The 24554-nt window shown below is 40.0% G+C and overlaps 1 protein-coding gene and 1 pseudogene across 2 annotated transcripts in view; both read right to left on the reverse strand.

Moving 5' to 3' along the window:
* Cpne8 (copine 8) overlaps positions 1-24554 on the reverse strand; it is a 176744-nt gene that overhangs the window by 30708 nt on the left and 121482 nt on the right. For both annotated transcript variants that reach the window (XM_031353136.1, XM_031353145.1), the window contains 3 exons: positions 15851-15904; positions 14757-14818; positions 4727-4773 (listed from right to left, as the gene is read on the reverse strand). In XM_031353136.1, the coding sequence (XP_031208996.1) occupies positions 4727-4773; positions 14757-14818; positions 15851-15904 (163 nt within the window). The remainder of the gene's footprint in view (positions 1-4726; positions 4774-14756; positions 14819-15850; positions 15905-24554) is intronic.
* Positions 682-2090, reverse strand: LOC116082377 (annotated as a pseudogene).

Here is a 24554-nt window from a genome sequence, read left to right on the forward strand (position 1 = left end):
AAGATGGGAATGGTTGTTGCTGGGTGACATTTAGCGTAACTAGTAGGAGCGATGACTATAACAACAAGGAATCCACCATAGACTGAGCATCTGATTTCATGTCTCACAAGCCTCTTTTGTTTTCTTGGGTTTTGTTTTGTTGTTGTTGTTGTTGTTATTGTTATTTTTGTTTTTTTTCTTTTCTGAACATTTTACCATTTAACAATTTGGAGTGTGCCTGTTCTTTTCATCCTTTTGTGTGTGTCTAACCAGTTGTGCAAAAGACCATTATTTTTTCCATCCAATTGCATTTGGTGTTTTTCTTTCCCATTTGCTTTGGCTTTTCTCAAACCTTTGCAATACCAGATAACTTTATAAAACTTAAGCTTTCCTTTTCTAAAGTAAAACCTTTTGGATTCTGATATCATATCAAATCTGTCAATCACTTCAAGGAAGATGGTCTTACAATCCAAAATAAAATTTTTAAATTTTGATTTAAAATTTTAAATTTCTCTTAACATTCTTATGAGAATATAGTCTTTTGTTTATAAAATTTATATTTTAAATGCATTCTTGTTTTTTTTATTTTTTAATATTAACATAGGTGAAATATTTCTATTTTCTTCCTTTTAAGGGGGGGCCCATTTATTGTCACTGTTCCAAATGTACAAAAAAAATAGAAAATAACACCCCAACCCAATTCCCCCATCCCCATAACATTCTTCCCAACACAAATAATTTTCTCCCCAAACCACAAACATAAACTGGTCCTGGTATTTTCAAACAGTGCAGCTAAGAAACAGTTTAGAGAAAAATTTAATGGAATTCAGAATATATCCATTCTGTCCTCTCTGATGGTTTTGCCTTCTCTGGTTTAAGAGTCCTTTTATAAAGTGGTGCATTTGACTAATGCTTTAGAGGTCCTCTTGTGCCATCTTCTTAAGTTTTTCTTCTTGAATTATGGGGGGGGGGGTTGTAGCTTTTTGTTGTAGATAGCTGATAAAATCATTTAATTCACTGCTACCTTCATACTTCTTTAGAGTTACCTTCTTGTTGGCTGGTGAGAAGTAGATGGTAGGAATTTTTTTCTCCTAGCTCTTTATACTTGGGTTCCAGATTCTTACAATGACCATACCAACGAGCATCCTTATCTTCATCATTCACTATGTCATCAAAATTTTCTGCTACCACGACCTTGACAGGCCCTTCGATGGTCTTTGGGATGGGTTCAGACTTCAGGTATCTCTTCAAGTTGTCATCAAAGTATTCCTGCAGGAATCACTCAAGAGCCTTACCATCTCTCAAGAACTCCTTCGCATGACAAACTTCTCTCCATTAGCAGTTCTGATAATCATAACAGGAACCTCTCCAGCAGCGCTTTCTAAGCCAAAATCAGTCAATTCGTGGCTAAAGGTTTTATGGCTACCTACAGCAAAGTTGAGTTTGTGTCCAGCATCAAGGATTTTCTTTGCCACCATCATGACCCTGTTTCTCCAGTAGTTAGAACCCTTAGCATTCTTTTCATAATCCACATCATAGTAAGCCATGAGTGTGTCCTTGCCTTGTATCAGATGTTTATTATCTTCTGTCATATGAGGACAGAAACCAAAAATGGTTCCTGAATAAACTTCTTGATCTTGCCGCTGGTCCTTTTCTTTTCAGTATATGCCACAGTTTTGTCTTCAAACTTGTTAGTAAGATGTAGCAGAGGTAATATAGTGATCCCCTCTCCATTATTATCATACTCATTCACCAGAGACTTATCTTCCTTTTTTCATTATGTTTTTATTTCTTAATGAGGTATGGGAAAAGAATCGATATATGTATTTATCTTCTATCGTATTCTAGTGTTGCTCGACTCATGACTAGTTGTAAAACATTTTTAGTGCAGTATTAATATTTAAAACGATTTTCTGTCTAACTTCCATAATAATAGCATCTAGTAAAATGTGGACAAGGAGACAAGAGTCTTGTTTCCCATCTCAAGAGAAATCATCCAGTTTTTCACCCTTAGGGTGATGAATATGAGAAAATGGGAAAACAAACGAGCAGATGATATATTATCATACGTTGCTGGCTTCAGTTATTTCACTGAGTTTTTTTATGTTCATGTGTCCATGAAAGGTCAATTTTCCTTTTAAGTTTTCTTTTTTGAATTGTCTCATTTTTTTGCATCAAAGAAGCAATGACCTCACAGCAGGAATGGGCAGATGTCCTTCTTTCTTTGTTTTTGGGGACAGCTTGTGAAAGGCTGGCACGAACTCTGTTTAAATAACTAGAGGACTCGAGCCAGGAAGCTTCTGTGCAGGTAGTTCTCTTCATGGATAATCCGGTTGCTTGTTCCACAAAACATTGCTTGGATTGTCATTACCTTGAGTGAGTGCCAGTGTCGGTGTCTTTATGCAGAATAGACAATTGTTTCTCTTAGTTGGCCTAAAATCCACAAGTAGGACAATGACTAGTGATTTCAACCCACTGGACTTAGGCTGAATGACTTGTATGGGCTGTATCTGATAGACTAAATCAAGAACAATGCTGAAGAATAAGTTTTCACACATGACAGGAGGTGAGCTGGAAGAAATTAGCCTTGCTAACCGCAGTTCTAGCTTTCTTATGGATGAGTCAACATGTATTATCAGTAAAATATCTGGTAGAACTAGGTTGGCTCAACTGTACAAGGCTGCACAGGAGTAAGGTTGGACTTAGGTGCGTTTTGGGTGCTGATTGGTTCCTAAAAGTATATTTGTGAAATGTGAGTCAATGTAAGAGAAATGTAAAGAGACAATAGGAGAGCTGTAGAAACAATGAGTAATTAGGAAAAAAAATTTTTTTCCAGAGGCTCCTCAACACGCTGAAGGGCATTGTGCTGCTTAGCTTTGTGTCAGCCTGACACAAGTTAAGAGTCCACTGAGAGCAGGGAGCCACACCTAAGAAAATGCCTCCATGAGATCGAGCTGTCGGCAAGCCAAGAAGGTATTTTCTTAATTACTGATTGATGTGGGAGGATCTAGCCCTTTATGAGTAGGCACATTTTTGGGCTGGTGATTCCAGGTTCTATAAGAAAGCAGGCTGATCAAAGGGTGGTGGTGTTGCATGCCTTTAATCCCAGCACTTGGGAGGTAGAGACAGGTGGATCTCTGATTTAGAGGCCAGCCTGGTCTACAGAGTGAGTTCCAGGACAGTCAGAGCTACACAAAGAGAAATCCTGCCTTGAAAAGTACAAAAGCAAAACAAACAAATAAAAAGAGTAGGCTGATCAAGTCATGAAGAAAAAGCCAGTAAGCAGCATCCCTCCATGGCCTCTGCATCAGCCCCTGCCTCCAGGTTCCCGCCCTGTTTGAGTTCCTGCCCTGACTTCCTCCAATGATGAACAGTGCTATGGAGGAACCATTTTTCCTCAGACTTGCCTGAGTCGTGGTGTTTTAGTACAGCAATAGTAACCCTAACTGAGACAGGCATTATCTTATAAACACAGTGGATGCTGAAGATACTGTAAGTCAAAAGTACACATAACACTCCTAATCCTGCAACATATCTCAGCAAGTCCCAATTGCACAGGGCAGCATCTGCCTTCCCTGTGGTCCTGTAACCCAGGGAGCTACAGTTGGCTGCCACCGCTGCAGCTGCTTGATGTCACTGAAGAGTAAATGTCACATAGTACCACTAAGTTCAAGGAGAAGATTAAATGAGAAGTCCTGAGCAGAGCCTCTAATGAAACTGTGCTGCCTTCTTGCCTTCTACAGCTGAATTGTTCTAAGTAAACTTTGGTAGTTTAGAAACCACCTGTGGGCAAATATCAACTAATAGCAGCTTTTGGCAAAATTAAATGATGAGGGCTTGCAAGGTGACTCAATGGTTAACAGTGCTTGGTGTGTAAGCCTGGATCTCACAGCTAGCTGACTGAACTGACTTCGGAGAGTTGTCCACTAGCTCTGTCCCTGGGCTCTGACATAGGCCTACTCACTCTCACACATGTGCACCCTACACATACAAACAATAACAGACAAAATAAGAGATAATAATGAGGCTCAAGGTTTTAGGATATAATATAACCGATTCAAATAATCATTCCATTCACAATAAACTTGGTTCGAGATAACATTAAATCTCCGTTACTTTTCCTCCTTAAAATATTTTTTAAAGATATATTTATTGATTATATATACAGTGTTCTATCTGTATGTATGCCTGCAGGCCAGAAGAGGACAACAGATCTCATTATATATGGTTATGAACCATCATTTAGTTGCTGGGAACTGAACTCAGGACCTCTGGAAGAGCAGACAGTGCTCTTAACCTCTGAGCCATCTCTCTAGCCCCTCCTTAAAATATTTTTACATGAATCATTAGTGTCCATACTAAAACATATTACATCAATCCTATTAGTGAATTAGATGTATGGATGTTTAAAAGTGAGTAAAAAAATATGGTTGACCCCATTCACAGGACTAAGTACACTTAGAGGCTGAGTGAGTGGGAACTATAGTTAGACATGCTTCAGAAAAATGGTTCCAACACAGAAGGGGCTTAACTACATCTAAAACATTCATTCCTTTGAAAGAAATGTGAAATAATAAAATGGATTGACATGTAATTAATCTGTTATAATTTTTATACTTCTTGTGCATTTCGCATGTCTAGACATTTGCAAAAGGTTAAAATAAAGAGAAATTATATGAAATTTTAATGGAAATAAAATCTTGTCACTTAATTGGGACATGTACCAGACACTGGTGGTAGCACTCACCATTTGAAGCTGTAAAATCAATAGCCACCGTGAAGTTGATCTGCGTCCTAGAATGCAAGCAAACAACAATGCCAAGTAAGCGGCTGTGCCAAGGAGGTGATTGTATTAAACTTTTATACAAACTGTCTGGAGAAATGTAACATATATTGGACCGCATCAAACAGGCAGATGTACTAGGCGAGAGTGTGTTAGAAATATCTCTATTGTCCTAGTGCTGTAAAATACAAACGTCCTTTGAGATAGAGTAGCTTGGTTTTGAGCTCAAGATCTTTGCCAGTGGCTGAGTATAGAGTCCACACAAGAAACTGTGGGGTTTCAAGTCCAGCACTCATCAGTAATTGCTACCTTAGAAACCACAGTAAAACTACCCATAACACTGAAACACCTCTACAACACCAGTCCTGGAGATGGGACCCACCTCTGTGTTTCTGAAAACTGATGTAGCTCAAGTGGCATTCCACATCAAGCTGATATGGTACCGTCCACATTATATATATATATATATATATATATATATATATATATATATATATATATATATATATGTGTGTGTGTGTGTGTGTGTGTGTGTGTGCGCGCGCGTATGTGTATATATATATAAAACATAGTATGTGTGTGTATATACATATATATAATATCTAAATTATATATGTGTATATATCTAAATTATATGTCTATATCTAAATTATATATTAATATATACACATATAAAATACACATATGTAAATTTTCAGGAGTTAGTCAATACATAAATTTATTTCACTTGGTCAGTTTGTTTTCTCTTTTATTTTTTTAAAGATTTATTTTATTTATTTTATGTGTATGAGTACACTGTAGCTGTACAGATGGCCACGAGCCATCATGTGTGTGGCTGCTGGGAACTGAACTCGGGACCTCTGCCGGCCCCGCTCGCTCTGGTCCACTTACTCTGGCCCTGCTCACTCCGGTGTAATTCACTGTAGCTGTCTTCAGGCGCTACAGAAGAGGGCGCCAGAACGCATTACAGGTGGCTGTGAGCCACCATGTGGCTGCTGGGATCTGAACTCAGGACCTCTGGAAGAGCAGTCAGTGCTCTCACCCGCTGAACCATCTCGCCAGCCCTGTTTTGTAGACGAGTGGGCTATTTTCTTTCTTTCTTTCCTTCTCCTTTTCCTCCTCCCCCCGCCCCCCTGCAATTCTCTTGTTCTACAATACACTAAGTAGGTAAGCATTTCACTTCCGGGTACACGCATGACTGTTTACATCCGTGAGGCCATTCCTTTCTTTCCAATAACAACATAAGTAAGAGGAAGACTCATAATCACAGTGATATGTAACTCTTTCTGTGGGTCTCCCTTTCTTGTGCTATTTAAATAGCACTTCAGTAAAAGGCGAAAGTAAGCTTGTGTTTCAAGAACATATTTAGCATATTTTAAGGATTTATAGCACTTCTTGTGAAAAATAATACTCTTGGCAAGCTGAACTATTCAATGTCTAGAACGATTAGATGATGATGATGATGATGATGACTGATGATTGATGATTGATGATGATGATGATGATGATGATGATGATGATGATGGTGATGATGATGATGATGACGACGATGATGAAGGTGCCTATCTTGGCATCCCTATTAGTAGTGGTGAGGCTTATACATCAATGATCTCTGACTCTAGACCATCAGGCCTCTCATACTATCCTAACAAGCAGACCTTGCCTCCTTCAGATTCAGACTCAGAACTCCTGCATACACTTCTGGGATTGAATTAAAAATCCACACCCCTCCCTTGGGAATGATCAACCTTTCATATTTAGGTATCACAAAGTCGATGCAGATTCCTTTTATAGCCACGCAGGAACGTTTTACTCAGAGCAGAAATCAGGTTTAGAGGCTAAGAATACAGGCTCCCTGGGAGCTTCATTCTGATCAGCATGAATCAAAATGAGTACAACTTTCAGAGGAGTAATGAAGGGAGACATTTGGGAGAACATTCCAGATAACTGATTCCCTGTGAGGGGCTGAGAAGAACAACCACTCCCAGCCCACTGGTGTGTCATGGCAAAAGGCTGTAATGCAGGGTGACAAGGTGACACCGAAACAGGCTGAGTCTGAAAGAACTAGATTTGAGTGAGTCTCTGCAACTCTCTTGTGACCTTGGGCAAATTTCAATGTGGGGAGGGCAGGTTCCCAAGAACAGTACAATAACAGAAAGAGACAAGGGAAATACTGTATACATAAAATATATCCCATAAAAATAACATACATATTAAACATACACATTATGGTGCCCGGTTATATACATTATCTCTGTTAATCTAAGAATAATTTGCATAGGACAATCAGTTCTGTACCTTTTATATATTTTACACGTGAGAAAAACGATGCTCACAAAATTCAATAGTTTTCTAAACCAACGACAAAGGCCAGCATGAGAATGTAAATTCATACCTTCCTAAGGACAGGCATCCTTAATCACAAAGGTATCAGGACATGATCATATGCTCAATGTAAATTTGTCCCCTAGGAACTATGCTCTCAATACTAATCTCAGAAGCATATGCATGTCTGTTATTTATTCAAATTGGGGATTCGTTAAGGATGAAAGTAACCCAGAGCTTTGAAGACATACCATTTTAGCATATTTTAAATACCAAATTAGAATTCCACATTTCAGATCAACTTTTCTTAGATTTTAGGAACAGACACCTTCTGCTAATGCTATTCTCTCTCTCTCTCTCTCTCTCTCTCTCTCTCTTTCTCTCTCTCTCTCTCCCTCCCTCCCTCCTTCCCTCCCTCCCTCCCTCTCTCTCTCTTTCTCTCTCTTTCTCTCTCTTTCTCTCTCTCTCTCTCTCTCTCTCTCTCTCTCTCTCTGTGTGTGTGTGTGTGTGTTTGTTCACCCATTCTGTGCATTTGGTTGATATTGCTTCATTGCCCTCCACTTTATTTTCTGAGATAAGTTCTCTCACTGAGCTCATCATTGGAGCTAAGCCAGGAGCCAGAAATCCCCCAGGATCCACCTGTCTCAATCTGCCATTGTTGGAGTGATAGGAGTATGCTGCCATTCCTGGCTTTTTTTTTTTTTTTTATAAGGGTGAACTCACATGCTCATGTGTGTGCAACAAACACTTTTCCCTCTGAGCTATCTCACCAGCCCTCTAACTCTCTTTTGCACACTAGAACCTCACTGTACCCCCACACTCATGAGTAGTTTAATTCTATGGTTGTGTCTATTCATGGTAACAGAAGGTAGGAGACTTAACAGCTTAAGTTGCTCTCAGGACAGAAACAGCAACATTAACAGCAAGAAAGGTCCTTTCAGAGCAGTTGCGTCTATCAAAGCTACAAAGAAAAGCTGTGACTATTAGCTCCCTGGGAGCTATACACCTGTATGGTGTGTGAGAACAAAGACAGAAAGAAGAAATATTTAGAACTAAAATAACTTATCCAAACACAAAACATATCCTATACAAAAACACTCATTGATTGTTTAAAAAAATAGAAAGAGACTTCAAAGAAAAAGAGAGAGACACATGGAGAGTGATTTATAGAAGAAGGGAAGACAGAAGGAAGGGAGGGAGGGAGGAAGGGAAGAATGGAGGGGTAGAGGGAGACAGAGAGGGAGGGAGGGCAACAGAGAGAGAGAAAGGGTAAGAGAGTGGGGAGGGGTTCAGAGAGATGGGGGGTGGGTGGAGATATCTTACAGGTCAGTTATTTAGACCAGAGATTCCTCCAAAGGTTCAGGATCCTCTAAAACAGACTATAAAAGATTATTTAGTAGTAAATGCTACATAGGGCAATGTACTAATAAGCACTGAGTAGCAGAGGCACTGGAGGAATCCTTGGTGTATATTTATTGGCTACTGATGATGGGATTTGACTAATTCCTACTTTCCTCAGACTCCTCTCTGTCATCTGCTTTGCTTCATCAGTGTGTTCAGATCAGAAAAGAAACATGAAGCCTGAGCACGCAAGTCATCCGTTGATAGTGACGGGATGCCCACTCTTATCATAAAAACAATATCAAAATAAAACAAAACGGAAATACCCTAAAGGTCAACAACTGTCTTCCAACTGCCAAGAGCTAGGTGTTGTGATAGAAAGACCTGGAAGCCAAGGAAAAACCAGCTCTGAACTTACCAAGCTTATGGATCCAACATTGCATTGCTAAACTCAACAAGAACTGTGCAGCATCTTACCAGTGAATCCATTCCCACTGCTTCTAGATGAGTCTGTGCGTATTAGGATGCATGCTTACTATGCCGATGGTCACAAGTCTACATGTTTACAAAATAGTAATGATCCATTTCTTAAAGACGGTGGCTGCTAGGCCTACAGCCTTTACAGAGCTTTTGAAGACTTTAAGAAATGATCTGTTTCCCATCAAGGAGGCAAACGATGCTGTCAATAACTACACTACACTCTCCATGCTTCATCATGCTTAGAGCGTAATGTCAGAGGCAAAGGATCAAATATAAATTCATACAATATAGCTCCTGATGGAATATCCATATGAGGAACTTGTATAAGTCCTTGGAATGTTGCACTCAGAGGTTTTGCTTTAAAAACAGACAAGAGAACTTGAGATTTCAAGAACTTCATAGAGTTGTGCTGTCCTGGAATACATAATCGAGGTTGTGTGGCACAGGGTAAACGTTACTATTGACATCTCACACACTCTAACTCTGTGAGGGCACACACTTGACGGGCGTTCCTATTTTATTTTCCCACCTTTCTGAAGCTGTAAATGTCAGAAACATCTGCCAGCATGGTGAGCAATGGAAAGAGCTGTGCACATGACCCAGAGTGATGGCCTTTCAGATGTCTATAGCTGTCCTCGTGTACTGGGAATCACAAGTAAACAGGTTTAGGACTTATGTGGATTTATTCACTAACTAAAAATCCTCTTCAGTTGCACAAACTGAACATTATGAATCCTGAAGGCGGAGTCCCTCATCCTTGTTTAATTTTGATAAACACATATTCACACTCTGTGACTGTTGGAATCTATGCCTCCCCACCTCCAGGAGTCCTGATATTCTAGCTATGAGGCTATCAGGACCCTGCTTCTGCCCTGACTTCCTAACATGGAATATAGCTTACATTTAGGTTCCATTACCTGCTCTGACTCTCAAGCCTTAAGCACTAGTCCCCAGCCTAAGTCCTCATCCAATCTTTTCCAGAGTCTCCTTTTTCTTTAAATGAAAAGCAATTATCAACTGACAAACCAGAAAACCGCCTCATTCACACAGTGCTTCATCTTTAAAACTCTTGCTTTGCTTTGGGGGGTGGAGAGAGCGTGCAGTGTTTTGGAGCACAAACTGCCCTTCTAGAGGACCCAGATTCAGTTCCCAGCACACACATGGCACCATACAATTATCTGTAACTCCAGTGCCAGGACATCCAGTGAATGCCCTGTTTTGTCTTCTGGGGCCACAATGCATATATGTGAGGGGCGGGCAAAATGTTCCTTCATACACATAAAATAAAATTGAGAAGTCATGCTTAAAATGTACTCATCCTGAACAGCCAGACAAGAACAGGTTTCTGTACAAATGCAGAGTCAAATGTACCTTGGGAAGCCAACTTCACCTTTGAAGATCTTTCTCATAAGAGCATATGACTTCTCTTGCGACCACTCTCGAAAGGAACTTACTGGGTTTTACATTCTTTAGTATCCCTGTCATTGACTCTGATTTCCAGGATCTGTGAACACTAGAGTGTGCTGTGCTGGTCAAGCTATGGATCGAGCTACCAGAGCGTCAGAGATTGTTGTTTAAAATTTGACTCCCATGGTAGATTCTTTCCCTCTACTTCAGCTACTATGGACTGGACCTGCTAGATCCAAGAAAACACCAAAAATGCTCCGTAATACATCTAGGTGCTGCCTCCAACAAATGAAAATGGAAACACTGGTGGGGAGTGATGCCATTCTCTGCCCACACAGACACAGTTGCATAAATGAACAGATGTGATGCTTTTTCTGGACTTTGGGAATTGAATGCACTTTTTTTAATTAAAATATTTTAATTGAAATATAATTATATCAACTCTGCCTCCCTTTCCCGTCCTATTTCCATCTCCTCCCATGCCCCCTCTCACTCTCTCAAATCAATAGGCTCTTTCTGATTATTGTTACACATATATGCATATATGTGTAAATATAACCTGACAAATTCCCCTCAGTGTGGCTTGTGAGAATATGATTTCAGAGATGACAACTTTATATTGAAAAATCAATTAGTAGACTCACCCCTGGGAGGGGTTATCTGTTTCTCTCTCAGTGTTCATTAGATACCTGTAGTTCTTTGTCTAGGGGTTGAGCCCCATGAGCTTTACCTTTCCTGTCATTGCTCTTACTACTTAGGTCTTGTTTAAGGAGCTATACTGGTGCAATAGCCTGGGTATAGGTTCCTGTCATTTGTAGAAGACAGCAGACTTTCTGGTCCTCTGGCCCTTCCAGTCCTTCTACGCCATCTTTTGGGATGCTAGCTGAGTCTTAAGTACCGGGGCTATGTTGTAGAGTTAAGTGTTTTGAACGCACACAGGGGCGACAAAGTATCATTTCACAATTCTAACCAGTATCAAAAAACAAAAGAAAACAAACAAACAAACTAACAAAAAAACCCCAGAAACCTCAAAAGTAATACCAAATCAAACAAAAATGAACCTCCGGTCCAAAACTACAAGTGTTGCTCAAAAAAAAAAAAAAAAAAAAAAAAAAAAAAAAAAAAGCCTATTTGAAATGAAATAGGTGGTAGAATTTTTTGCTTATTAGCGAACCATTGATTGAGCTGTCCATCAGAGAGCCTGGATCTCAAAACCACAGCAAGCTAGGCAGTTGTGAGAACAAATCCTCACCCAAACTTCTATCTCTCCCTGGCACCATTTTCTCATACAGTAAGTAGGTTCCAATTCCTTGAAAGGGAACAATATTGAGAACCTGTGTGTGATAAATAGCTCTACAAGCTGCCGCACAGACTCCTGGGAAGCACGGGCTTCTCCAGGCTCCCCCTAATCCTTTCCTCTCAGGAGAGAAGGTTCTTTTTATACCGCCTCAAGACTTGTTTTTTTTTTAATCCTCTCTGTATTTGCCGGCTAGTGTACAGGGTCAAGCCATGAATTACAACCACTGCATTCAGCAGAGGATGAACTGCTGCGGAGGAGAACTTCAAAACAGCACACCCTGTGACCCACGGTCTGCACTGCGGCGCCAACGTACGCACACCAGGCACTAGAGAGGACACATTCTCTGCCCTCTTCTGCAACATGCCCTTCATTAGCCCCTGTTTTCTCTCCATCTTCCCTCTCAAACTTTTAATTGCTCCCCAGAGTGAAACTCTTTCAGAGATAGAAACATGCTTCCCACAGCTGTATTTCCAAATCTGTGATTGCACCCTCCTCTTCAGAAGCTCCAGCACTTCAAAGAGAGGAGGTGATTGACCCCAATTAGCCGGAGAAGGTTTGCAGGGCTTTGAGAGCCCTCTGCTGGATCTGCCCTCCTTGCCTTTGCTCTTTAGTTCAGGAGCTGTCCGCACTCTTGTTATGCACCATGACAGAGAATCTGCCCAGCATAACTGTGATTGGCATCATTTTTTACGATGAAACCCTTCCACTATTACCCTGAGTGTGGAATTGTATCTTTAGAGAGACAGAGTAAGGGTGAGAGACCATGCAAACTCTGAGGCTGGACGTCTCTTGACTTCCAAGCCTATATCATATTATTTTGTTAACTTTACGTATTTTATTTTTTAAAAAAGGCATGCAAAGAAACAGACTTTCATATAGGATTTTCATATATATGTTTGCTTGGCCTTCTCCCGACTTCTACCTTTAAGTTTACAAATTTAGAATTAAGCATTAATGAAAATAAGTTTTGAGATTGTCTTTTAATATGTGTAGAAGTCTCTTTTCCAAGTGCTGACTTCGATGAAATATGAAAACATTCCCTGTGAGTTTATAGAAGGCAGGCTGCTTTTATTAGATTTATCTCCACTCAGGGCAGCAGGGTTTGGCTCTCCACCACTCTGATGAATACAAATCACTTGGATGCCCCTACGAGGAACCCTATTTAAAGAAAAAAATTCCTAGGCATGCATATTCAAACAAGAAATCAGATTAGAAAACTTAGTGTTGCCTGCTCTGGTAAAGCATGCTCCCTGAGACAATACTCAAACTAGCATCAAACTAGCATCATGCATTTTGTAAAATCAAAGCAAACAGTTTATTGTGTTTGCGAAACTACTTTAAGTATCTTTAAGGAAAACTATCATGAGGCTGATGTGTCGATTTTAAATTTTATTTATTTTTGTTCTATCTAATGATTTATTTTTTATTTTGTGGACATTGGTGTTTTACTTGCGTGCCTGTCTGTCTGTCCATCCGTTTGTCTGTCTCTGTCTGTCTTTGTGAAGGTGTCAGATCCCCCTGTATCTGAAGTAACCAACAGTTATGAGCTGTCTTTGGTGCTGGAAATTGAGCCTGGGTCTTTTAGAAGAACAGCTGGTGCTCTTGGGCACTGAGTCACCTCTGCAGCTCTTCTTATGGGGCTGATTTGTAAAGGCTCTGACACTCTGCTAGCATTTCAAACTAGCAAAGTCAAGAAACTCCCATTGATTGGCCTTTAGAATGAGATAATGGTGCACAGGTACACGGCCTCTCCTCTCTCCTCCCATAAAGACTTTTGTATTTCTTGTAACTGGGATAGAAACCCTTTATCTATAATCTGTACAAAGACTTAGCATCATAATTAAGATGTGGTAGAGTGAACAGTACTGTCTGAAAACAATAGTTACCTTCAAGTGGAACTTGACTAAAAGATGAACTTCACTGGCTTTAGTCACTTACATTTACCTTTCCCTTCCATTTCTTTGAGAACTGAAAATTACCACTACTAACATTATAGAAAACAAGCATGATCAAATACTGGTCTTTCAAACCTACAGAAGATTTTAGGAAGCAGTGGCTAGTATTTACTGAAGGTTAGAACTGTACTATCTAACACAGCTCCTTTAAGGAAGGCAGCAGTATCTTTATTCCTACCTATTGGAAACAGAAACAGGTTATGGTGGGAAGAGGCAGGCCTACTGTTTGGAATATGCAGCTAACTGGAGATTCATGACTACAATATTCAGGGCTGTAAATCGTCACCAACCCTTTCTTAACTCTCTGAATGATTTAAAGTCTGTCTGTCTGTTCCAGAATTCATCCACACAGTATTCTCCAATGACACTCTCTCCCACCTTTTCTATCATGACAAGAAGAAAATCAACAGTTTATGCTTCTATCTCAGTAGACCTCCCTCTAAGCACCTCTAGAAGAGAGGTCCAGTAGCAGTGACTTCTCGTAGATGCAGAAGCATTCTATATTTTACTACTTGAATAATTTCATTGTAAAGGTACATGAAATTCTCAAGGAATAAATTTTAAGAAAAACAAAATGAAATTAAAATGGATAGTAAACTATTTAGTTAGTAAAACTGCAAAGTTAAAAAGAATGGAAGCTATTCAGTGAGGTCAGGCCTTGGTAAATACACAGATGTTACTAGTATGAGTTAGTAGAACATTTCAACGGTGTAATTACTATGAAGCAAATGGTAGTGGCACATCCCACGTGATCTTGCAGCACCTCTTCTATGCAGTGAACCTCAAGACATGCTTGTTGAAATGTAGGAAATGCTGTTCACCAAGGTTTTGCATTGTAGCCTCATTATTAACTTCATTTTGAAATAGATTTCGTTTAAGTAAGTATCTGTCTTTGCTAGTTTTATGTCATGTTGACAAAAGCTAGAGTCACAGCTAAAATCTGTAGTGGCCAGTTTTAAAATGAATCTTTCGTTCCTAATAGCTTTTGTTCATATGTAGAATTAAATAAATTACACATACATATGTCTGTATGTGTGTATACATGTATGTAAGTATGTATGTGTGTATATATGAATGTATGTATGTATGTATAATATTCAAAGGTAGTCCTTGGTTGCTTCCATGGCAACAATCTACACATACACACACACACAGGATGTTCGGCATGTTTTTAAAGATGACTTACCCTCCTTTAATGTAGTCCAAGAAGGAGACTTCTGTTTCCACCAGGAAGGACAATAAGGTTACCTAGAGAGAGAGAGAGAGAGAGAGAGAGAGAGAGAGAGAGAATTACCTGTCAGTATTAACTGTAATATCAACATGGAGTGGAATGAACACAGGCAGTTTTCCACTAAAGGGAACATGATATTCCCTTGCATTTTAAAAATAACTACAGACATTATTTATTAAAATCCACTAGGATGTGCATTTGGCGTCATCAGGAGGGAAGGGATGAAAGACAGCATTAATTATCTACTTCTCTGTGGCTATGAAGTACAGCTTGGCAGTGATCTGCAGGGACACTATGCTGTCCCCCCTGTAGATTAGGAAAGATGAAACATCTGCAAAGCGTTTAAAGGTAGGTACACATGGACTCATCAAGCTGAGCTGTGCAAGAAATGGCCTTTTTTGCCCCTGTGCTTTAACGTGGCCATCTAGTATTTGGAATGTTATGATTAATACAAAACTTTAAAAGAAAACAAACAAACAAAAAAACAAGTTTTAGAAAAATATTGCTTTTTTTTTTAAAATTTGTTTAATCTGCAAACAAGGTGATCCTGATTATTTTTAGTTTTCTGGCCGTCTTTGCTCCCCTATCCCCATCCTGACTTCCCCCAGCATCCCCACAGCTGCTATCCTGTCAGTGAGGACATTGACTTCCAAGGTCAGTGTTAGGTAGGAGTCACTGAGGAGTGCAGCCATTCTGAGTTTGGTCTTTTCACTGCACTCCAGTTCGCTGGAGAGAGAGGTCAAAACAGCACATCCCTGGGAAGACACTAGCAAACAGCCATCCAGGGCCTCTGAGATCTCTTCTCCAGTACTGGGAAGACACTGGCAAACAACCATCCAGGGCCTCCGCGATCTCTTCTCTAGTACACCGGCAAACAACCATCCAGGCCTTCCGTGATCTCTGCTCCCCTAGGGAGGTAAGGCTTCCAGCATATGCCTTTGTTTTCATATTCGAAGTGAAGCAAATGTCTTTCTGAGATCGTGTCTGCTCCAAACCATTAAGTCATTTAGAATCTGTGTCCTTAACAAATAACATTAAATATGACTTACTGTTCCTGAATTGGTGTATTTTTTCTTTTTTCCTTTCTTTTTGGGATTCACCACCTTGAAAAAGCAAATAGAACAATGAAAAGGTTAAGCTTCCGCAGATTAAAAACACATGTGTTCCAGCATGCTACATTCCAGCTCCCAGAGAAAAGCCGCACCTTCTAGCTGAACCTCAGGGCACACTCACAGGGCAGCCCCTTTACTGTGACGCTTGGGTGGTCACTTGGCCAACTGCTCTGCTAAAATCTGTAGTGACCAGCTTTAAAACAAGTCTTTTGTTCCTAATAGCTTTCTTTCACTTTGTTTTGATTACTTATAATCATGTATACATTTTTATAAGGACTTATTTTATCATTTTATTTATGTGTGTGAAAGAGTGACTTGTGAGTATGTTTGTGTGTGTACATTTGTAAGTGGTAGTATATTATATGTGTGTGTAGGGGGCGAGGAAAAGGGGGTCTATCATGTGCTTTGGAACACCATAGCAAAAGCTCACAGAGAAAAGCCACACGTTGTAGTTGAACCTCCTGAATGGCTGATTGACTGATCAGATCTTCAGTGATAGTAGAAAGACAGGTGACAAGGGGCAGGGGCTCCTCCATCTTGCATGCTTGCTGAGGCCATTGCAACGGTTAACTAGAATTTGATCTCATTTGACTTCTGTGGAAAATTAACCAACTCTGATCTAAGACCTGTGGCCAAGATATCCCAGCTAACTTACCTTAGCTTCTCTTAAACTACTGGCTTCTGCCAAGCAAGATGCCAAGAATTTGAAGGCAAGATATGGTTCTTGCTTTCAAACACCTTGTGCTCTGGACACTTGGGGCTAGACCTGGGTTCCTCAATACCTGAGTGTAGTCTCAGCCATGTGCAATAAAGACTTTCAATTTATTGTGCCTGAGTGGTCGTCTCTGGTGGTCTCCCCATAACAGTTGGAATGTTGCAAGTCTAGAGCCAAACTACCTTGTTCAGTCTTTAGTCCTCTCAATAGATGTTTACTGGCCTCCACTGAACCTGACCTAAATGGCTTTGTGACCATTAGGTAAATCTCTTGGTATGTATGAACAAGGCACTATTTATCTTTTGGAAAGTGTTAACTACCCAGACGTCCTTCTTCCAATAAATGCAAAACTAAGAGTTCCACCAACTGTGTCTGAGGTCTATAATGGAGGTGTCTTCTGTTTACTGTACTCACCTCTCCAATGCTTCTGCTGACATATTTTCTTTTCACTGTGTATTCAAAGTTCATTTTTAGTGATACAAGATACATATGTGTGTATGTGTGTAACTAAATTTACTACTACTCAGTGAGTAGTATATGAGTTTTAGTATATGGTGTGAAATTCAATATGGTACAATAAAAAGTACCTTTATTTATAGAATTGATACACATATTATTTAATATTCACATTAACCTCAGGCCTACGAATGTATTCTTTTTTTAAGTTTTGTTTATGACTTTGTTATTATAAAAGCTTCATAAAATATCTTCCATTCTAGAGCATAGAGTCTGGGGTGAGCTAAATCTATGTTTGTGGCCTACAGTCACTGGAACTTGTCTCCATAGCAAAGTATCTCCTTTCACTTTGAGGTGACATGTATTCTTTTGTAATGGGAGTCCTCGCAGCCACAGAAAGAGGGCAAGGCATTCTCTGGAGCTAAAGTTGAAGGCAGTTGGGGTGCAAGGAATGAAACTCAGTTTCTCTGGAAGATCAGCCAGTGTTCTTAACCACTGAGGCCTCTCTCCACTGTCACGCAGAGCTTCTGGATTTAAATGAGACCTTTAAGATCAAAGGACCTGAATTATGATAGTTTCTTGGAAAGAATTATAAATTGCAACTCAATGGTGGTGGCACACACCTGAAGAAGATGCAACAGGTGGGCTGGGAAACTGAGGCCAGAATGGGTTACAAAAGGTGGGACATGGCATCCCCACCAACCAAAAAAGGAAAAAGGAAAAAAAAAAAAAGACAAGAAAAAGAAAGGAAAGAAGAGAAAAGAAAGATACAAGGAAAGAAGGAAGAAAAGAAAGGAAATCATAGGTTGGTAAAGAAAGTACAACTGAAAGTCATAATTTGCTCTTTATTAAACCATTAATGGCAAATGACCTAATGTGTGAATGTTAGGAGACATATCAACAAAGCTTCTGTTTATACTGCTAGCCATCAAGCTGCTACCTACTCCACAGCCGCTGGTAAGGAATAGACCTGTGGACACACTGTGGCAGAAGAGCAGGGCTAAAGATTGAGGCAAGATTAAAACAAAGAAGCAGTGAAAGACAGGAAGCCACCCGACCCCACCCCAGTCTCATACAACAAAGGGTTCATGCTCGGGTCAGCTTTCAGAGAAATATCTGAAGCTGTCATTCCCCACCTGGGTTTCATCTTAGCAACACACCATGTGAGAGAAAAGCCTTCAGTATACACAGGGGTAGCTGGAGCTGAGAAAAATAAATGTGCATGTGTGTGTGTGTGGGGGGGGGGGCTGACCTTTGGTGTTTTTGTCCCACTTCATTGTTCCAATCTAACAATGTGTTTCCCAAAAATCTGTTACGTTTCCCTTTCAAATGAGAACTAATAGAAACATAATTGCAATAAGCAACAATGTTTAAAATCTTGGTTAATTAAAGTATGCCTTATGTATGATTATGAATACAGTGCATCCATTGGTCCAGCAGAGTCTGTGGTTTGTTTTGAGCATCTTGTACTTAATGACAATTTGACTTATAAGTAAACACTCATGTAAAAAAGGAAAGTTGATAACTTGGCCCAGCTTCCTTTTGTTCACAATAAAACTAAAATTTAAAAACAAATAAGGATTGCCTAGTCAGAGATGGTTACTAGTCCTGAATCTTTCTTTGGAACAATTAGTTTGAGTTTTAAAACTTAAAATACTTAAGGGCGTGACACATGAAATCAAACAGCTCTGCGTTAAAACAGTCTTTCCTTGTTCCTTCTCCCAATTCTGGCTTTCTAACATGGTCCTTGTTTCTTGATGGTATAAATTAACTGAAAGCAATGATTGTGTCTACTCTAGGAAATGCTTTCGTATCAGGCAACGGTTCTCCCTTTGGATAAGAATAACCTATGTCTATGGCTTTAAATGTGTCTTATATAAAAATGAATTCATATATAAACCACAAGCATGTTGAGGATTTTAAGGATATTTTTGAAAGCTATAGCCTCCTTAAAAGCAAATAAATGATTTTTTTTTTCAAGAAACAATACAGGGTTACTGTCCTATCTTCTAAGTTAAATGTCAGTGGCATGCCTTCAACTGTGCTGGCCTAATAAGTCACAGCAGGGCTTTGTTAAGTGTTAATACTCTTTAGCAAAAGGAGGACATAAACATGCCATCATATATGCATGCACACACACACACACATGTTGAGAGAGATGTATGCATGTATGTATATAACGTTTATGTGACTATAAAATGTCCTCATACATACCAAGTAAAAATGTTAAGTGTCATTGTTTTGGGACCACCCACAGTCCCATAAACAAACTCTTGTAAGTGCAGTAACTGTATTGGTTCTTCAGAGTGAACTTTAATGAAACTGAACTTTGATTTGTCAGTGGGACCTTATAAAGAAGGGCTAGGCTAGCCATTGCTTAGTCTCCCCTCCCCTGGGGAGAAAATTCTCACAGCACATAGAAAGTTCACTGTCAATGCTCAGGGCACTAAGGAAGAAGAATGCTACAAAGATGGAAATTGTTTTAGTAAAGAAGGACTTACGTACAAATATATGTCTAATCAAAGAGTATTTAGGAATATTGGTCTATTCGAATATTATACTGTAAGTAGGACTGGTGTCCTGATCTTCTTGGTGTTTAGTAACTAGACTTGGAGGCTATTCTAATGTGGTCAGAGGGACAAAAAGAGAATATTTCCCCTTTTTGTTCCCCTAGGTCAGCGAGGTTCCAGGGGACTGTGGGCCATCTCTAGAAATGTTCTATAGCTCCAAAGAGTCTCCTGTTCTGTTGTTCAGGGAGGCCATGGAGCAGGCCCTCAAAATCATTTAAAGAATGTAGTATTTAGCAATATATGAGAAATCAAGGAATGATGCGAAGTTAAACAAGAATTAATGTTTTTAAAATTGTGAATGCTTGTGTGTTGGTAATGTATCTAAAACCATCCCTCTAGCATTCAATCTTTAATTTAGGAGAAAAGTGTTTTCCTAGATTTTAGGAAATAGATAAGAACCTCCAGTAAGCCTTTAGTGGAATTTCAGTCACATACATACATACATCTCTTTGGCCCCTAGGACATCATGATTAACTTTCATTAGAGGGATTAGTTCAGGTAATGTGATTTTGTGATTAAGTTAAATAAAGATTTGTCATGTAGGCCACAAAGGGCAGGTTTGACAATCAAGAGAACACCTGGTATTGTATGTAACTATGATCACATTTATCACTTTAGACACTGAAATGAACTAGAGAAACTCATTTAAAATATGGAACAAGAGGCCGTGTGTGTGTGTGTGTGTGTGTGTGTTGTGTGTGTATGTGTGTGTGTACATGTGTAAAACTGGAAGAATTAATCCGAAATCCAAAATTGAGGCTCATTCATTCAATAAACAAAACAAAACAAAACAAAACCAACACAGAATCTCTCTCTGCATCGCCTTTGCCTTTCTCAGTCCCCTCTTTCTCAGCTTGGTAACACAGAAGAGTCGGCCTTGCAAAGAGAGTAGCAGAGAAATACAGAAGTCTAAAGCCACCAAGGTCAGACCCTGGTATGTCAGGAGGTATTATTTACAAAGCATTAGCATTAACAGACGTGCCGAAATCTCTCTATGAAAGCTTCCTTAAACAGTGTTTGATTTGTCTTCATCTGACCTAATTCAAAGCTTGAGAGCTGGGGAAAGTGTTATCTCCCAGACATTTCTGTGATAACAGTCTGTGGTACGTGCCAAAGGAGAGAAGAATGGGGCTGATGTTCAAACCAAAAGAGACGATCTGAGATACGAGGCGTCCTTATAGAGAGATTCTTTTTTTAAAGTTTTAATATGTATTATTATGTATACTTTGTGTGTGTGCGTGTGTGTGTATGTTTGTGTGTGTGTGCACACGCGCACTAGTGCCCACTGAGTTCACCCATTGAGCTGGGGCTGAATGCAGTTCTGAGTTGCATGATGTGGGTGCTGGGAACTTAACTTGGATCCTCTGCAAGAGCAGAAGATGCTCTTAAGTGCAGGTCAATTGACAGTCTGGCAGGGAAGCTCTGTGACCTATGGGCTCTGTATGTGTTTCCCACTGAACTCCCCAGCAAGCTGAAGAGGATGGGCTGGGAGGCAGAGCCCAGGGAGGAGCCTAAGTAGGCCATGGTGGAGGCAAAGAAGGAAAAGGCCACGGGAAGGGATAAATTATTAGCCCCCCCCCAAAAAAAAGGTGCAGTCCAAAGGGAAAAGGGGAGCAAGGACAAATAGGCTGCCAGAGTCCAGGCTCTGAAGGAGATGAGAAAGAGGCCATGTCCGACTAACCATCCACTGTGTCTTTTATCCAGTGGAACATTTTTAAAAAGATCAACTAATCAGTAAATGGGAGGTTTTTGGTAGCTCCAGAAATATTTTTGAATGGGAGAAGAGGGGTTCTACCTCATCTTATTTTTTAACGTAGAACTGATATTTTTGTTTGTTTTGGTTTTCATTCATTCACTGGTTGTTTATTTTGGGGGCCAACCAGAAGATAGGGAGATACTGAATTAGGAAAGGCTATGGCTGTCTCAGGGATCAGCCTAAATAACCCATGGAAGGGGGTAGTTTTACATCCTACAATACAAAGCAAACTTAACTACAATTTGGACCTCAATCATGCATCTATGTCTGGAATATTTTCAGTCGCATCCGGTGTCGTGTTTCTAGTAGAACAGCTTCGACAGATCCACTCCTCGGTTCTTGCCTTGTCGGGACTGTGATGTCTCTAGTTGTAGCAGTCCGTTTTCCTAACAATTTTGATAGTGTGCTCTGACAGAGGGGAAATTTGAGTATGTGCTGTATATGGCATAAAATCTTCAAATCAGTGGAAGATCATGTGTAGACAATAAAGCATGAAGCCTTATCTATACTCACTTGTCCTAGCTTCCAAATAATTGACACAAAGACTGATTCGATTTATTAACAAGCTTTAAGCACCATGACTGGGCAGATATTCATCTATTCTAACCCTCTAAGCTGTCTACTTTCCAGCCACAGGCTCCGTGTTACTTGCAGTCTGAGTCTCACCCTGGCTTGCTCTGTGCCATGTGTGTCCTCATAGTGAATCCCTTGGCCACCCACCCACTAGGACTCCTTCTGGATCCTCTGTCTTATGGCTACTCTTCTCTCTCTATTTTCACTTTCTTGGTCCTTCTGTCTTCTCTCAAGCTGGGCTCCTAGCTTGGATTGCAAGTTTAGCCTTCCTGTGTTCTCTTCAGTGTCATAGGCAGAGTCAGCTCTTTATTGACCAATCAGAGATGATGGAAAACATTTTTCTTTTTTTTTTAGATAACATTGAGTCTGGAGATGCTTGGCCACACCCATTGTCCCCGACTCTGAACAAAGGTCTGGGAATAGAAATCAGCATCTGAATTCACAGTGCACAGGACTGAACCTGAACAATCAGGAGGGATTGGCTAAGTTATGCGAGGTCTTAAGGGAAACTTGCTGCCAAGTTTGAGGTTGAGACATTACTGGATAACTTCAAAAAGAAATGAGATGTGGCTCTTCAGGAGTTTTGGTACCTGAACACAATACATGACTTCAGAATTTTGGTCCATATGTTAAGATATATGAATTGAAATTTCTGTGTACCGATGTTCAACCAGTGAAATCGCAGAAAGCTCAAGCTGGATGTGGTGAAACACAATCCTAACTCTAGGGAGGCTGAGGCAGGATTGCCACACTGCCAGGTCAGCCGAGGCAGCAGAGTAAGACCTTGTCTCAGGAGAGGAGGGGGAGGGAGGAGGGGCATGGGGAGAGGGGGAGAGAGAGAGAAAGATAGACAGACCGACAGAGACAGACAGACAGACAACAACAATTTCAAACCTACTTCTAAGGGGAGAATGTACTACTAGCAAGAATATCTCAGGAGAGATGTATGGCTAGTCACATACAAGAAGGACAAGAAAGAGCTGATAGCCCAAGTCTCTACTCAGAAAGCAAGAGAAAGCTAAAGCAGTATTTTACACTATTGGATCATACAATGTGTGTCCCGATGTACACAAAATCATCTACTGATCACCTCACTAGAAAAACAAAGACGTCCATAGACCACAAAAAATAATTTATGCATTACAGAGTTAATTTGTCAGACTTACTCAATAACTACACCCACTCTTTACACTCCACTCTCTTTCCTACATGAGTGAGTGTGAGTGTGTGTGTGTGTGTGTGTGTGTGTGTGTGTGTGTGTGTGTGTGTGTGTGTTGTAGATGGAATTTGAGCTTTTTCCATTGCTAGGTCATTCTTTTATCACTGAGGACATCCCAAGTATTTGCCTTTTAAAATACAGTCTCAGTATACAGCAAAAGTTAGACTTGAACTCATGCTTCTTCTCTGTCAGCCTCTTGAGTGCCACCATGCTCAGATGTCAGCTGAAAGCTTAAAACTCCTTGTACACATGCATCGTGTTTAACTTCCTACAGCCTGATACTATTGATGGGATTTCATTTGTAAAAAGAAAACATTTACACTGAACTAATGGCACCAACATCATCCCAAGTCAATTAATAATAATAAAAGTTGTGTGCATAATCTTTCCTCCTGAGCTTTGAGGTCAGAGAGATTAAGCAAGCACTCACATGGGCACAGACTAGCTCATACTACTTTCATTGGCTGTATAGACTTAAAATCTTTTTTTGAAAGATTTAAATAGGAAAGATTATTATTCAGTCTTTGTCTTTGACTAGAATCTTTCTTGGGCTGAGTTAAGCCTCTATAATTCCAGAGGTCAATCAGCACACTATGGTTTAGAGCACAGACCAAGGACTACCGCAAACGCTATGTCTGTCTTGCTCTTACACACTGAAATTTTCATTCATCTCTGTGTACCCAGAGGGATGCAGAGCCAAGTAAAGAACATGGAATGGGGAATAATGGAGATATTTGAGTCAGTTAATGAATGAATGATGAGTGAATCGCAACTATTTCAGGCCAGTAAGAAGGTCAGGGGAGAGGAACCTTCACTCTCAAAAGAAATCGGCTTTAGGGGCTTCCTGGTGGAGAAGAGCTGTGACACCCACTAAATACTGAGATACACTCTTTTGCTATTCATATACCTTAAAATCATAAAAGTTTAGAGAATGACCAGATAACCATGATCAAGGGTCAACAGTGCTAGTCCAAGATTAGGTGGTTTAGGGCAGATGTGACTTCAGTATGTGTTGTAAATCTGGGTTTTGTTACTGACTGCATAGTACCCTGGCCTTCCTTTCCATCTCTACCTACATGAAAGTGAATGTGCTCAGAAACACTATGCAGGCCATAGCTCACTTAGCTAACGTTATGCTAATGGTAGAAAAATGAACGGTTTTATTTCTCTAATTAGTAATCTGTTTATTAGAGGTGGACAGGGAAATAGACCATTGCAACTAAAGCACAACGGCTTAGGATTTGTATACAAAACTAGAAAATATTTCCCAAGACCTGAACAAGGACTACATGAGCAGATATGCTAATACAAGTGGGGCCATCTACCAAAGCCTCAACTCTACAAAAAAAAAA

The sequence above is a fragment of the Mastomys coucha genome, unplaced genomic scaffold (genome assembly GCF_008632895.1).
Source record: "Mastomys coucha isolate ucsf_1 unplaced genomic scaffold, UCSF_Mcou_1 pScaffold11, whole genome shotgun sequence".
Lineage (NCBI taxonomy): Eukaryota > Metazoa > Chordata > Mammalia > Rodentia > Muridae > Mastomys > Mastomys coucha.